This window comes from Indicator indicator, chromosome 33, assembly GCF_027791375.1.
Source record: "Indicator indicator isolate 239-I01 chromosome 33, UM_Iind_1.1, whole genome shotgun sequence".
Lineage (NCBI taxonomy): Eukaryota > Metazoa > Chordata > Aves > Piciformes > Indicatoridae > Indicator > Indicator indicator.
Window position 1 is genome coordinate 3,925,025 of NC_072042.1, and position 11,952 is coordinate 3,936,976.

At 57.8% G+C, this 11,952-nt stretch overlaps 1 protein-coding gene across 1 annotated transcript; it reads left to right on the plus strand.

The window, feature by feature from the left end:
* The first annotated feature begins 3,478 nt into the window (after nt 1-3,478).
* Nucleotides 3,479-11,239, plus strand: IFI27L2 (interferon alpha inducible protein 27 like 2). Its single transcript, XM_054395190.1, has 6 exons — nt 3,479-3,501; nt 3,867-3,908; nt 4,321-4,629; nt 10,598-10,759; nt 10,941-11,090; nt 11,172-11,239. Exons 1-6 carry the CDS (start codon nt 3,498-3,500, stop codon nt 11,237-11,239), a joined length of 735 nt encoding a protein of 244 aa, XP_054251165.1. The 5' UTR covers nt 3,479-3,497.
* The last annotated feature ends 713 nt before the right edge of the window (nt 11,240-11,952 follow it).

Here is an 11,952-nt window from a genome sequence, read left to right on the forward strand (position 1 = left end):
TGAAAGCAAAAGAGTTTCTGAGAAATCTGCTGAGTTGATGCCACTCCCCTGCATCCTGTCCCAGAGTCCAACCTCCAGCAGTGCAGCAGCACTGAGCTGTTGCGCAGCAGAAAGGTTGGTGGGGCAGGGTGTGGGGGCCAGCACCCCTTTTCTGAGGGGAGGGATAAAAGCAGGGTGTTGCTTCCCTGCTGGGCTGGCAAGAAACACAGGCTCAAGGGGAGTCTGAACTGTTGTGGGGTAGCCAGGGGGTGCTGGGGAGGGTAGGATGGGGGGGAGGGGGGGAGTCCCCACGGTCCCAGCTCACTGCACACAGCACCCTTGGCATAAGGAACTCTTGTTCTTGCTCCCTGAAGGACCAGGCTCAGAGCAGCCCCTGCACAGCTCTTGCTCCAGCAGCTGCTCTCATTGCAGCCCAGCATGGGTAAGCTGATGGGGTCCGGGGCCCTGCAGCAGGGCAGTGCAGGGCACAGGGGGCAGTGGCCCCTGGGCACAGGGCAAAGCTCCTGCTGCTTTTGAGGGAAGGCAGAGGGGGCTCAGGGTTCTTGTGGGGTGGGGCTCAGGACTGTGCCATCAGGGATTCACTTCCTGGCAGCTTGGAGAAGGCAGGAGCCACAGAGCTGCTGCTGTGAGGGGCTGGGATGGTGCTGGGAAGGGGCCCAGGCTGCTGCAGTGAGCAGCTTGGGTTAGGGTGTGGGGTTGAGGAGAAGGGATGCCCAGAACGAGGGCAGCATCTGAGCCCTGTTCTTGCCCTGTGTCTGACTGTCCTCCCTCTTTCCTTTGGCACAGTTCCTGTTGCCCATCTCATTGGAGCATTTGTGGTAATCTGTGGTAAGGCCAAGGCTGGCATGGGGGTGGCTGATGGCACAGGGAAATAAATCACTGTCTGGGGCTTCATGCTTCTAGAGGGTGCTGCCCCCTGCCCTAAACACTGCCCCTGGCCCTGTCCCAGGAAGCCCATGTGCAGGACCTGGCTGGGGAGGGCTTGCCCTGGGACCTCCTGCTCTGCTTTGGGTTGTCCCAGAGCTCTGCCTGCATGCAGCCAAGTGCTGAGGGTGGGGGACTCGTGTGACTGAGATGCCAGCTGGGGCTGAGGGTTTGGCTGCCTGGGCACAGCAGGCAGGAAGGGTCTGGGAGTGTGGGCAGGGGGTGGAGCAGCCCTGGCAGGGCTGCCCAGAGTGAGGGCAGCAGCTGAGCCCTGCCATCGCCCTGTGACTGAGCACCCTCCATCTCCTTTGCACAGTTGGTGTTGGTGTTGCCCTATATGCAAGAAGGGCAACCCGGATGGGACACAGCTCTCAGGAGGACTTCCACTTCTCAGAGCCAGCAGGACCCCACCGTGATGTGAGGTCTGCCTGGAATGAGCCTGCACAGCGTGGGAGGCAGGGCAAGCAGCAGGACAAGAAGCGTGGCAGAAAAGATGATCAGCAGGATAGTGAGGAGGAAGAGGAGCAGCAGGACCTACAGGAAGATAAGAAGCAGTGGGCAGGTAGAATGAGGAGGTGGCAGGCAGGTAGAATGAGGAGGCAGGCAGGTAGGGCAGCCGTGGGCAGTGAGCACCCTGGATGTGGCTCACCTGAGGGAAGCTTTGCTGACAGCTCTCGTGTCAAGTATCGTGCCAGCCCTCTGGCCTCTCCTCCCCGCTCTCTTGTGAAAGAAAAAGTCGCAGCAGTGGCCATCTGAGCTGTTGTCAGAGCAGGTGAGAGTCTGGTGTTTGATGTCTGATGCCTCCCTCAGTCGGCAGTGGGGACCTGGAGAAGGTGGGGGTGGGCTGCAAGTTGCATGGGGGCTTTGGGTGGTGCTGTGAGGGAGGGTGCAGCTCTGGGCTGTGGCTGCCATCGTGTTTGCAGCTGCTGCTGCTGCAGACCTTCACACCCCTGCTTCTCCCCCTCCCCCCAGCATGGGGTGCTCCATGTTGCACCCCAAAGCCCTGGCTCCCAGCTGTGGTGCCTCTGGCCCTGCTGGGAGGCCAGATCCAGTGCTCTTGTGGCAGGGGGAGATGTGGGTCACAGAGACCAGCCTAACACCACAGGGTCCTGGTGGCAGGAGTGGTACTTCTTGTCCTGTTGGTCACTGGTGCACTGAGTGTTGATGAGCAGCAGTCATGGGGTGCCATGGGTGCCAGTGTCATCCAGGGCACAGCTCTGCTGAACCAAGTCCATGAATGGGGAGGACAGGGAGCTCAGCTGTGCTGGACTCACCATGCAGGGGTGTGTGGGGTTCTGTGCTCAAGAACAAGGCCTGAATTGGGTGGCAGCACTGGCCAGAGCCAGAAAGGGGGAGCAGAAGGGGCCAGGTCAGTTCCCTGGCACAGTCCAGAGAGGTCCTTGGCTGTCTCTGCCCTGTGCTCAGTCTCTCAGCAGGCAGCACCTTGGATCATCAAGCCTCTGTCTGTCTTTGCAAGGAGAAAGTAGCTGAAGAAGTAGATAACTCCAGATGGTGAAGGCAAGAAAATTCCTGAGCCCAGGTTTCTGCAAGACAGCGTTGCAGGAGCTGGGAAGTCCCCACAGCCCCTACAGTGACTTGGCCACTCTCTGAAGAGCTCTGAACCTGCTTGAGGCATAAATGCATAAAAGCAATAAAAGTGCTTTGCAAGCTGTGGTATCGTGGTGGTGGTTGTCAGGATTGGTGCTGTGGTGGTTGGTATCATGCTGGTTTGTGCCCTGGTGGTTGGTGCTGTGGTGGTCAGTGTGCAGCTGGGGCCCGGGAAGCACCTCAGGATTCATGGGGCTGCAGGAAGAGCCCCAGCCTGTCAGCATTGCCCATCCTGCCCCCTCTGCCCCTGCAGCACTGAGCCCCTGCCAGGGCTGTGGGTGGGTTTGTTAGGAGCTCTGTGTCAGTGTTATGAGCTGCATATGGGGAACCCACCACAGCCTCTGTGCCCATCAGGGGTGCAGGATTGAGAGGACTCCCCCCCTGGGTGAGTCCTGACACCTAAAACCCCAGGGATGGGAAGAGCCCCAGCCCCACTGCACAGCACCTTCCTGCTGTGAGCAGAACCAGGCACACCAAGGGTGAACACCATGTGGCCAAGAAGTGAGGGAAGTGAAAGCAAAAGAGTTTCTGAGAAATCTGCTGATGGGATGCCATTCCCAGTGTCCTCTCTCAGAGTCCAGTCTGCAGCATTCCAGCAGCACTGAGCTCTTGCTTCACAGCAGGAAGAAAGGTTGGTGGGGCAGGATGTTTGTTGGGGTCCCAACATGGGTGCTGGGGGCAAAAGCAGGGGGATTGCTCACTTGCCTGCTGGGCTGGCAAGAGCCACAGGGTCAAGGGGGTCTGAACTGTTGTGGGGTGCATGGGAGGTGCTGGGGGGGGGTAGGATGGGGTGGGAGGGGGTTGGGTGCTGGTGCCTGTGCAGGAGATCAAGTCCCCACGGTCCCAGCTCACTGCACACAGCACCCTTGGCATAAGGAACTCTTGTTCTTGCTCCCTGAAGGACCAGGCTCAGAGCAGCCCCTGCACAGCTCTTGCTCCAGCAGCTGCTCTCATTGCAGCCCAGCATGGGTAAGCTGATGGGGTCCGGGGCCCTGCAGCAGGGCAGTGCAGGGCACAGGGGGCAGTGGCCCCTGGGCACAGGGCAAAGCTCCTGCTGCTTTTGAGGGAAGGCAGAGGGGGCTCAGGGTTCTTGTGGGGTGGGGCTCAGGACTGTGCCATCAGGGATTCACTTCCTGGCAGCTTGGAGAAGGCAGGAGCCACAGAGCTGCTGCTGTGAGGGGCTGGGATGGTGCTGGGAAGGGGCCCAGGCTGCTGCAGTGAGCAGCTTGGGTTAGGGTGTGGGGTTGAGGAGAAGGGATGCCCAGAACGAGGGCAGCATCTGAGCCCTGTTCTTGCCCTGTGTCTGACTGTCCTCCCTCTTTCCTTTGGCACAGTTCCTGTTGCCCATCTCATTGGAGCATTTGTGGTAATCTGTGGTAAGGCCAAGGCTGGCATGGGGGTGGCTGATGGCACAGGGAAATAAATCACTGTCTGGGGCTTCATGCTTCTAGAGGGTGCTGCCCCCTGCCCTAAACACTGCCCCTGGCCCTGTCCCAGGAAGCCCATGTGCAGGACCTGGCTGGGGAGGGCTTGCCCTGGGACCTCCTGCTCTGCTTTGGGTTGTCCCAGAGCTCTGCCTGCATGCAGCCAAGTGCTGAGGGTGGGGGACTCGTGTGACTGAGATGCCAGCTGGGGCTGAGGGTTTGGCTGCCTGGGCACAGCAGGCAGGAAGGGTCTGGGAGTGTGGGCAGGGGGTGGAGCAGCCCTGGCAGGGCTGCCCAGAGTGAGGGCAGCAGCTGAGCCCTGCCATCGCCCTGTGACTGAGCACCCTCCATCTCCTTTGCACAGTTGGTGTTGGTGTTGCCCTATATGCAAGAAGGGCAACCCGGATGGGACACAGCTCTCAGGAGGACTTCCACTTCTCAGAGCCAGCAGGACCCCACCGTGATGTGAGGTCTGCCTGGAATGAGCCTGCACAGCGTGGGAGGCAGGGCAAGCAGCAGGACAAGAAGCGTGGCAGAAAAGATGATCAGCAGGATAGTGAGGAGGAAGAGGAGCAGCAGGACCTACAGGAAGATAAGAAGCAGTGGGCAGGTAGAATGAGGAGGTGGCAGGCAGGTAGAATGAGGAGGCAGGCAGGTAGGGCAGCCGTGGGCAGTGAGCACCCTGGATGTGGCTCTTCTCTCCTCTCTCGACGTAGACAAGATGCAGGGCATGGGGGAGCTGCTGCCAGCCCCACTGCCCTCGACCTGCCTGGCACCAGGTGCTTGGCCTCACCTGAGGGAAGCTCTGCTGCCAGCTCTCGTGGCAGCTTTGCTCCCAGCTCTCTAGTCAGCTCTTCTGCCATCTCTGATTCCAGCTCGCCTGCCTGGTCTTCTGCTGGCTCTTGTGTTAACTCTTGTGCCAGTGCTCCTGCTGCCCCTCCTGCCTGCCCACATGTCTCCTCTCTTAAGAATGGGAAAGTCGTAGCAGGAGTCATTGGAGCTGCTGTTGGAGCAGGTGAGAGTCTGGTATTGGATGCCTGATGTCTGCCCAGACGAGCAGTGGGGACCTGGAAAAGGTGGGGGTGGGCTGCAAGTTCCATGGGGGCTTTGGGTGGTGCTGTGAGGGAGGGTGCAGCTCTGGGCTGTGGCTGCCATCGTGTCTGCTGCTGCAGCCCTGCACACCTCTGCTTTTCCCCCCCAGCATGGGGTGCTCCATGCTGCTTCCCACAGCCCTCATTAGCCACGCCAATGCCTCTGGCCCTGCTGGGAGGTTGGATCCAGTGCTCTGGTGGCAGGGGCAGATGGGGGGGCGTCACAGAGACCACCCTAACATAATGTTGTCCTGCTGGCAGTACTGGGTGTCCTGGTGGCAGGAGTGGTACTTGTTGTTGTCCTGTTGGTCACTGGTGCACTGGGTGTTGGTGAAGTCACCGTAAGCAGCAGTCATTGGCTGCCATGAGTGCCAGCATCGTCGAGGGCACAGCTCTGCTGAAGCAGGTGGGTGAGTGGGAAGGGCAGGGAGCTCAGCTGGGCTGGGCTCACCATTGCAGGGGAGTGTGGGGTTCTGTGCATTGGTTGGCAGCGTTGGTCCAGAGAAGTCCTTGGCTGTCCCTGCCCTGTGCTCAGTCTCAGCAGGCAGCACCAATGCTCTTGGGTCATCAAGCATCTGTCTTTGCAAGGAGAAAGTAGCTGAAGAAGTAGATAACTCCAGATGGTGAACCCAAGTGAAGCCAAGAAAGTTCCTGAGCCCAGGTTTCTGCAAGACTGCTCTGGGCTGTTCCAGAGCTCTGCCTGCATGCAGGAGCTGGGAAGTCCCCACAGCCCCTACAGTGACTTGGCCACTCTCTGAAGAGCTCTGAACCTGCTTGAGGCATAAATGCATCAAAAGCAATAAAAGTGCTTTGCAAGCTGTGGTACCATGGTGGTGGTTGTCAGGATTGGTGCTGTGGTGATCAGTGTGCAGTTGGGGCCCGGGAAGCACCTCAGGATTCCTGGGGCTGCAGGAAGAGCCCCAGCCTGTCAGCATTGCCCATCCTGCCCCCTCTGCCCCCGCAGCACTGAGCCCCTGCCAGGGCTGTGGGTGGGTTTGTTAGGAGCTCTGTGTCAGTCCCACTGCACATGGGGACCCCACCACAGTCTCTGTACCAACCAGGGATGCAGGGTTGAGAGGACTTCCCCCCCTGGGTGAGTCCTGACACCTAAAACCCCAGGGATGGGAAGAGCCCCAGCCCCACTGCACAGCACCTTCCTGCTGTGAGCAGAACCAGGCACACCAAAGGTCAGCACCAAGGTGACCAAGAGGTGAAGGAAAATGAAAGCAAAAGAGTTTCTGAGAAATCTGCTGAGTTGATGCCACTCCCCTGCATACTGTCCCTGATGTGATACCATTCCCAGTGTCCTCTTCCAGAGTCCAGTCTGCAGCATTCCAGCAGCACTGAGCTCTTGCTTCACAGCAGGAAGAAAGGTTGGTGGGGCAGGATGTTTGTTGGGGTCCCAACATGGGTGCTGGGGGCAAAAGCAGGGGGATTGCTCACCTGCCTGCTGGGCTGGCAAGAGCCACAGGGTCAAGGGGGTCTGAACTGTTGTGGGGTGGCTGGGAGGTGCTGGGGGGGGTAGGATGGGGTGGGAGGGGGTTGGGTGCTGGTGCCTGTGCAGGAGATCAAGTCCCCACGGTCCCAGCTCACTGCACACAGCACCCTTGGCATAAGGAACTCTTGTTCTTGCTCCCTGAAGGACCAGGCTCAGAGCAGCCCCTGCACAGCTCTTGCTCCAGCAGCTGCTCTCATTGCAGCCCAGCATGGGTAAGCTGATGGGGTCCGGGGCCCTGCAGCAGGGCAGTGCAGGGCACAGGGGGCAGCAGGGCAAAGCTCCTGCTGCTTTTGAGGGAAGGCAGAGGGGGCTCAGGGTTCTTGTCAGATGGGGCCAGGGATGACCATGGAGCTCAGGGCTGTGCCATCAGGGATTCACTTCCTGGCATCATGGTAAAGGTTAGAGCCCCGGAGCTGCTGCTGTGAGGGACTGGGATGGTGCTGGGAAGGGGCCCAGGCTGCTGCAGTGGGCAGGAGGGGTGTGGGGTTGAGGGCAGAGTGTGGAACAGTCCTGGCAGTGCTTGCCCAGCTTGAGGGCAGTGTCTGAGCCCTGCTCTTGCCCAGTGTCTAACCTCCCTCCATCTCTCCTTTGGCACAGTTGCTTTCTTAGTCGTCGGAGCACTTTTGGTCGTGGGTAAGGCCCTGGCTGACATGGGGTGGCTGATGGCACAAGGGAATAAATCACTGTCTGGGGCTTTGCACACACAGACCCCTTCCCGTGGGTTGCTGCCCCCTCCCCTGAACACTGCCCCTGCCCCTGTCCCGGGAATCCCATGTGCAGGACCCAGCTGGTGTGGGGGGGTTGCCCCGGGACCACCTGCTCTGCTTTGGGCTGTCCCAGAGCTCTGCCTGCATGCAGCCAAGTGTTGAGGGTGGGGGACTTGTGTGACTGAGATGCCAGCTGGGGCTGTGGGGTTTTCTTCCTGGCTACTCACCTGTGCCTTTGGGATGTCACCACTGCTGCTCTTGGGTGCAGGTGTGATTTTGGTGACAACAGCCCTGTGCTTGCTGTTCATGAACAGTTCGGGTAAACAGAACACGACGAAGTCTGGTGAGTGCTCTTGGCCTGGTGCCCATGGGGTCACTGCAGTGCATCCCCCGTTTTGATGTCACCCAGTGGTACCAGCAGCATGGAGAGGGTGGTCAGGGGAGCAGGGACCCTTGGGTTCCACCCATTTCGGGGTGTTCAGTGCAGCCCTGCTAGCTGAGCTGGCCTGGCTGCAGGGATGTCTGATGGTGAGCAACCTGATGGTGCTCCTCCGTGGGGTGCTCCTCCTCAGGGTGTTGTTCCTCCTTGAAATGCTGCTCTTCAGGTGTTTCTTCTCTTTGCTCCTCCTTGGGGTGCTCTTCCTCAGGATGCTCCCCCAGAGAATGGGGAATTTAGTCTGATTTGTTCTCCTCTTCCTCAGGGTCAGGAGGCTTCAAATTTAAGATGTGTTTTGAGGTTCAATTTGAGTAGCAGTGACTCCCTGGATCTCCACTGCGACCCTCAGTGATGTCTGCCATGACCCCCAAAGAGGGATCCTGCCTGGGACCTGCTGCATCTCTCCTGTGACATCTGGCCCCCTCCCCCTCTCCCCCCTGCTGTATCTGACCCCTGAAATAAAAGATGCTCAAACACAGCTGTGGTGGTTTTAAGGCTATTTCTTTTCACAGAGTTCGAGCAGAAAAGTAAAAGGATGTAAATGAATCAGAACTGGCTGTAAGAAAGAAAAATAATGATTATCCTAAACACCTCCATTGGAAAGAGAGAGAGAAACCTTTAAGCTTCAGCTCTCAGAACAAAAGTTCAGTGTTCCCTCTGCAGTGTTCCAGCACGGGGGTTTCTGCTCTGCTCTTCTCTTCTGGCTTTGCTTTGGAGGTAACACACCTGCACACTGACCTTGCCTAAGTTATAACAATATCTCTGCTTCTCTTCTCTCTTTCTTTTGGACCAAAAAAAAAGGGAGGGGGGGGATAAGAGACAGGGAAGCAGTCTCCTGGTCTCCTTTCAGGGGGGGGTTGTGCTGTTTCTGTTCATTGTACGTATCTGTACACGTTGTAAATAGTGCATGTTTGTACATAGTCATTGCATTCCACTGTAGATTGTAGTTTTTGCTTGTCAAATAGAGCCTCATTTGCTTGCAAGCTGAGCTAGTCTGGTGGTGTTTAATGGGGGGAGGAGATTTCAAGCCACCGCAGCAGCCCTCCGCCTCCTGCTCCATGTGGGGATGCTCTGGGTGGGCACTGCCAAATGCAGCCCTCTGCCTCCGTGTGGTGATGCTCTGAATGGGGCTGATGGGAGGGGGCAGCAGGAGGTCTGGCTCCAGCAGAACCGACACACCGAGGGTTAAATTCCGACCTGAACCATGGACCAATGAAAGCAAAAAAGTGATTTCCGGGAAAGCTGCCGATCTGCGGTCCGAGGCTACTGCCACCAGGACCTGGTGCGCTCCGAGGGACCTGAGCTCTTGGTTGGCAGCAAACAGACAGGTTGGTGGCACAGGGTGTTGGGGGTCTCAGCATGGGGTGTTGGGGGTGCCAGCGTGGGTGTTGGGGACGGGCACCCCTTTGAAGGGAGGGACCGAAGTGTGGAGCAGCTGACCCTGCTGGGCTGCAGGGAGTTAGGGGGCAGGGTAGGGTGGCAGGAGGGCATCCTGGCAGGGGGAGATTGAGGCCCCACTGGTTCCACTCAACACCTACAGAACCCTTGGCATAAGAATCTCTTCTTTTTGCTCTCTGAAGGACCAGGCTCAGAGCAGACCCTGCTCCAGTGGCTGTCCTCAGTTCCAGCCCAGCATGGGTAAGCTGATGGTGGTGACTGCTCCTGGCCCCAGGTTGCAGGGTGCCCATGGGGTCACCACGGTGCACCTCCTGTTTTGGCCTTTGTGGGTGGTACCAGCAGCATGGAGAGGGACTGGGATGGCCATGGGAGCAGGGCCCCTCAGGGTTCCACCTGCTTTGGGGTGTGTGATGCAGCCCTGCTGGCAGTGCTGGCCTGGCAGAGAGAAGGTCGGCTGGTGAGCAGCCTGATGGTGTTCCTCCTTGGGATGCTCCTCCTTGGGGTGTTCCTTCTCATGTTGCTTCTCCTCAGGTTGTTCCTCCTCAGGGTGCCCCTTCTCAGGGGGGTCCTCTTTGGGTACTCCCCCAGGAAATAAGAGCTCCCTGCTGGGGCTGGGGTGGGTGCACCTCCCCTTCCTTGGGAGGAGAGGTCCCTACTGCTGTGATGTCTTGTCTGAGTCAGCACTGCCTAGTAGTCTGGACAGGCAGCAGAGCAAGCAGGAAGACAAGCAGCAGCATGAGGAGGAAGATGAGCAGCATGAGGAGGAGGAAGATGAGCAGCATGAGAAGGAGAAAGATAAGCCACATGGTGATTCAGGAGGTGGGACACATGGTGGGCAACAAGGTGAGTGGGAAGGCAAGAAACGTCAGGTGGTTGTGATGGGCAGGCAAGCAGGGCAGTGGGCACCCTGGGGTGCTCCCTTTCTGCCCTCTCCTCCTGGCCAGCAGCAGCAGAACCCCTCCCATCAGGGCTGCAGGGGCTGGGGGTGGCTGAAGCCAAGGACACCATGGGGCTGGGGCAGCTGCTGCTGGCCACCACCTAAGCTGGCACTAGGTGCCTGGCCTTGCCTGAGTGAATCCTTCCTGCCTGCCCTTTTCCTTCCTAGGAATGAGTAGAGCCAAACGTGTGGCCTTGGGAGCTGCTGTTGGAGTGGGTGAGTCTGGTGTAGGATGAGCAGAGGGTTCACTGCCTGGTGCCATCCCCAGGATGGCAGTGGAGACCTGGCTGGGCTGGAGGGGGAGGGAGTGTCAGGGAGACTTTGGGTGGTGTTTTGAGGGAGGGGCAGCCCTGGGCTGTGCCTGGCATCATGTCTGCACCTGCTGCTGCTGCAGCCCTGCACACCTCTGCTCTTCCCCCCACCCCAGCATGGGGCTCCCCATGCTGCACCCCACAGCCCTCACTCCCTGCTCTGACACCTCTGACCCTGCTGGGAGGCTGGGTCTGGTGTTCTGGTGGCAGGGGGAGATGTGGGTCACAGAGACCACCCTAACATCATGGTGTGCTGCTGGCAGGAGTGGCACTGGTTGGCATCCCAGCGGGCATCTTTGCACTGGGATTTACGGGATCTGGCATTGCCGCTGGCTCCATCGCTGCCAAGATGATGTCTGCAGCTGCCATAGCCAATGGTGGAGGAGTGGCTGCTGGCAGTCTGGTGTCTGTCCTGCAGTCAGTGGGTGAGTAGGGAGGGCAGGGAGCTGAGCTGTGCTGGGCTCATCCCCACAGGGGTGCCTGCTCCCCAGCCAGCTCCCTGGCACAGTCCAGAGAAATCCTTGTGCTCAGTCCCTCAGGAGCCAGTGTTGATGCTTCTGGGGTACCAATGCTCCAGGGGCATCACTCCCCTTTCTATCTTTGCAGGAGCTGCAGGTTTCTCTGTTGCTACCAAAATTGGGCTGGCATCCACCCTGGGGTCAGTCGGTGGGGTTGTCGGTGATGCTGTCGGTCGTGCTGTCAGTGCAGCATCATCACCTAAACCTCCAGATGACAAATCCAATCAAAACCAACAAGGTTCCTGAGCCTCAAGTTTCTCATCCCTCAGCAGGCAGCATCAATGCTCCAGGGGCATCACTCTCCTTTCTGTCTTTGCAGGAGCCAAGAAGCCCAAGAAGTGGCCAAGTCCAGCTGATGAACCTGAGCAGAACCAAGAAGGTTCCTGAGTCCCAGGTTTCTGCCAGGCAGCGCTGCAGGAGCTGGGAAGCCCATGAAGACTCCCTTAAAAATCTGTGAGATAATGCTTTTTGAACTTCAGATTGCTACATGGTGCAGGAAATGAGGATGCACTCACTACTGATTAAGGTTAAAGGTTTTTTAATCACTTTTCCAGGATACAGATACGATTCAAACAAAAACTATTTTTGGGGTCTCAATAATTCACTTATGAATACCATACATTGAACTCTATAAATTCTCATATAAGAAAAAGTCTTTTTTTTTTTTTTTTAATATAGGTTATGATGCACTGGTGACCTATTTAAATCTTTTGAAGTAACACTTTGCAGTTATATAGCACCTTTCATCAGGAGGGCTGCAAAGCATCCTACAGAATTTAGCCTCATAATGCCCAAACGAGGTAGGAAAAGGCTTGGCCAATTTACAGCTGGGTACACCCGAGGTACAGATTGGCAAGGGATCAACCATGAGGCTTCACTGACACAACAGTAGTGATGTGATGTGTACCCTGCACCCTGGGCTGTCTACTGTCAGTGGCTTAATTGGGGACAAAGTCCAATGCCATCACCTACACCCTTCTCTGGGAGCTGCCTGGCTCCCAGCTGGTCCAAAGGACCTTTCCACGTGGTTCTGGCTTGTGGTGTTATATAAATATGTAGAAAAAGAGAGTAAAAAGGCCAAGACTTGTAAAGCCAAGACC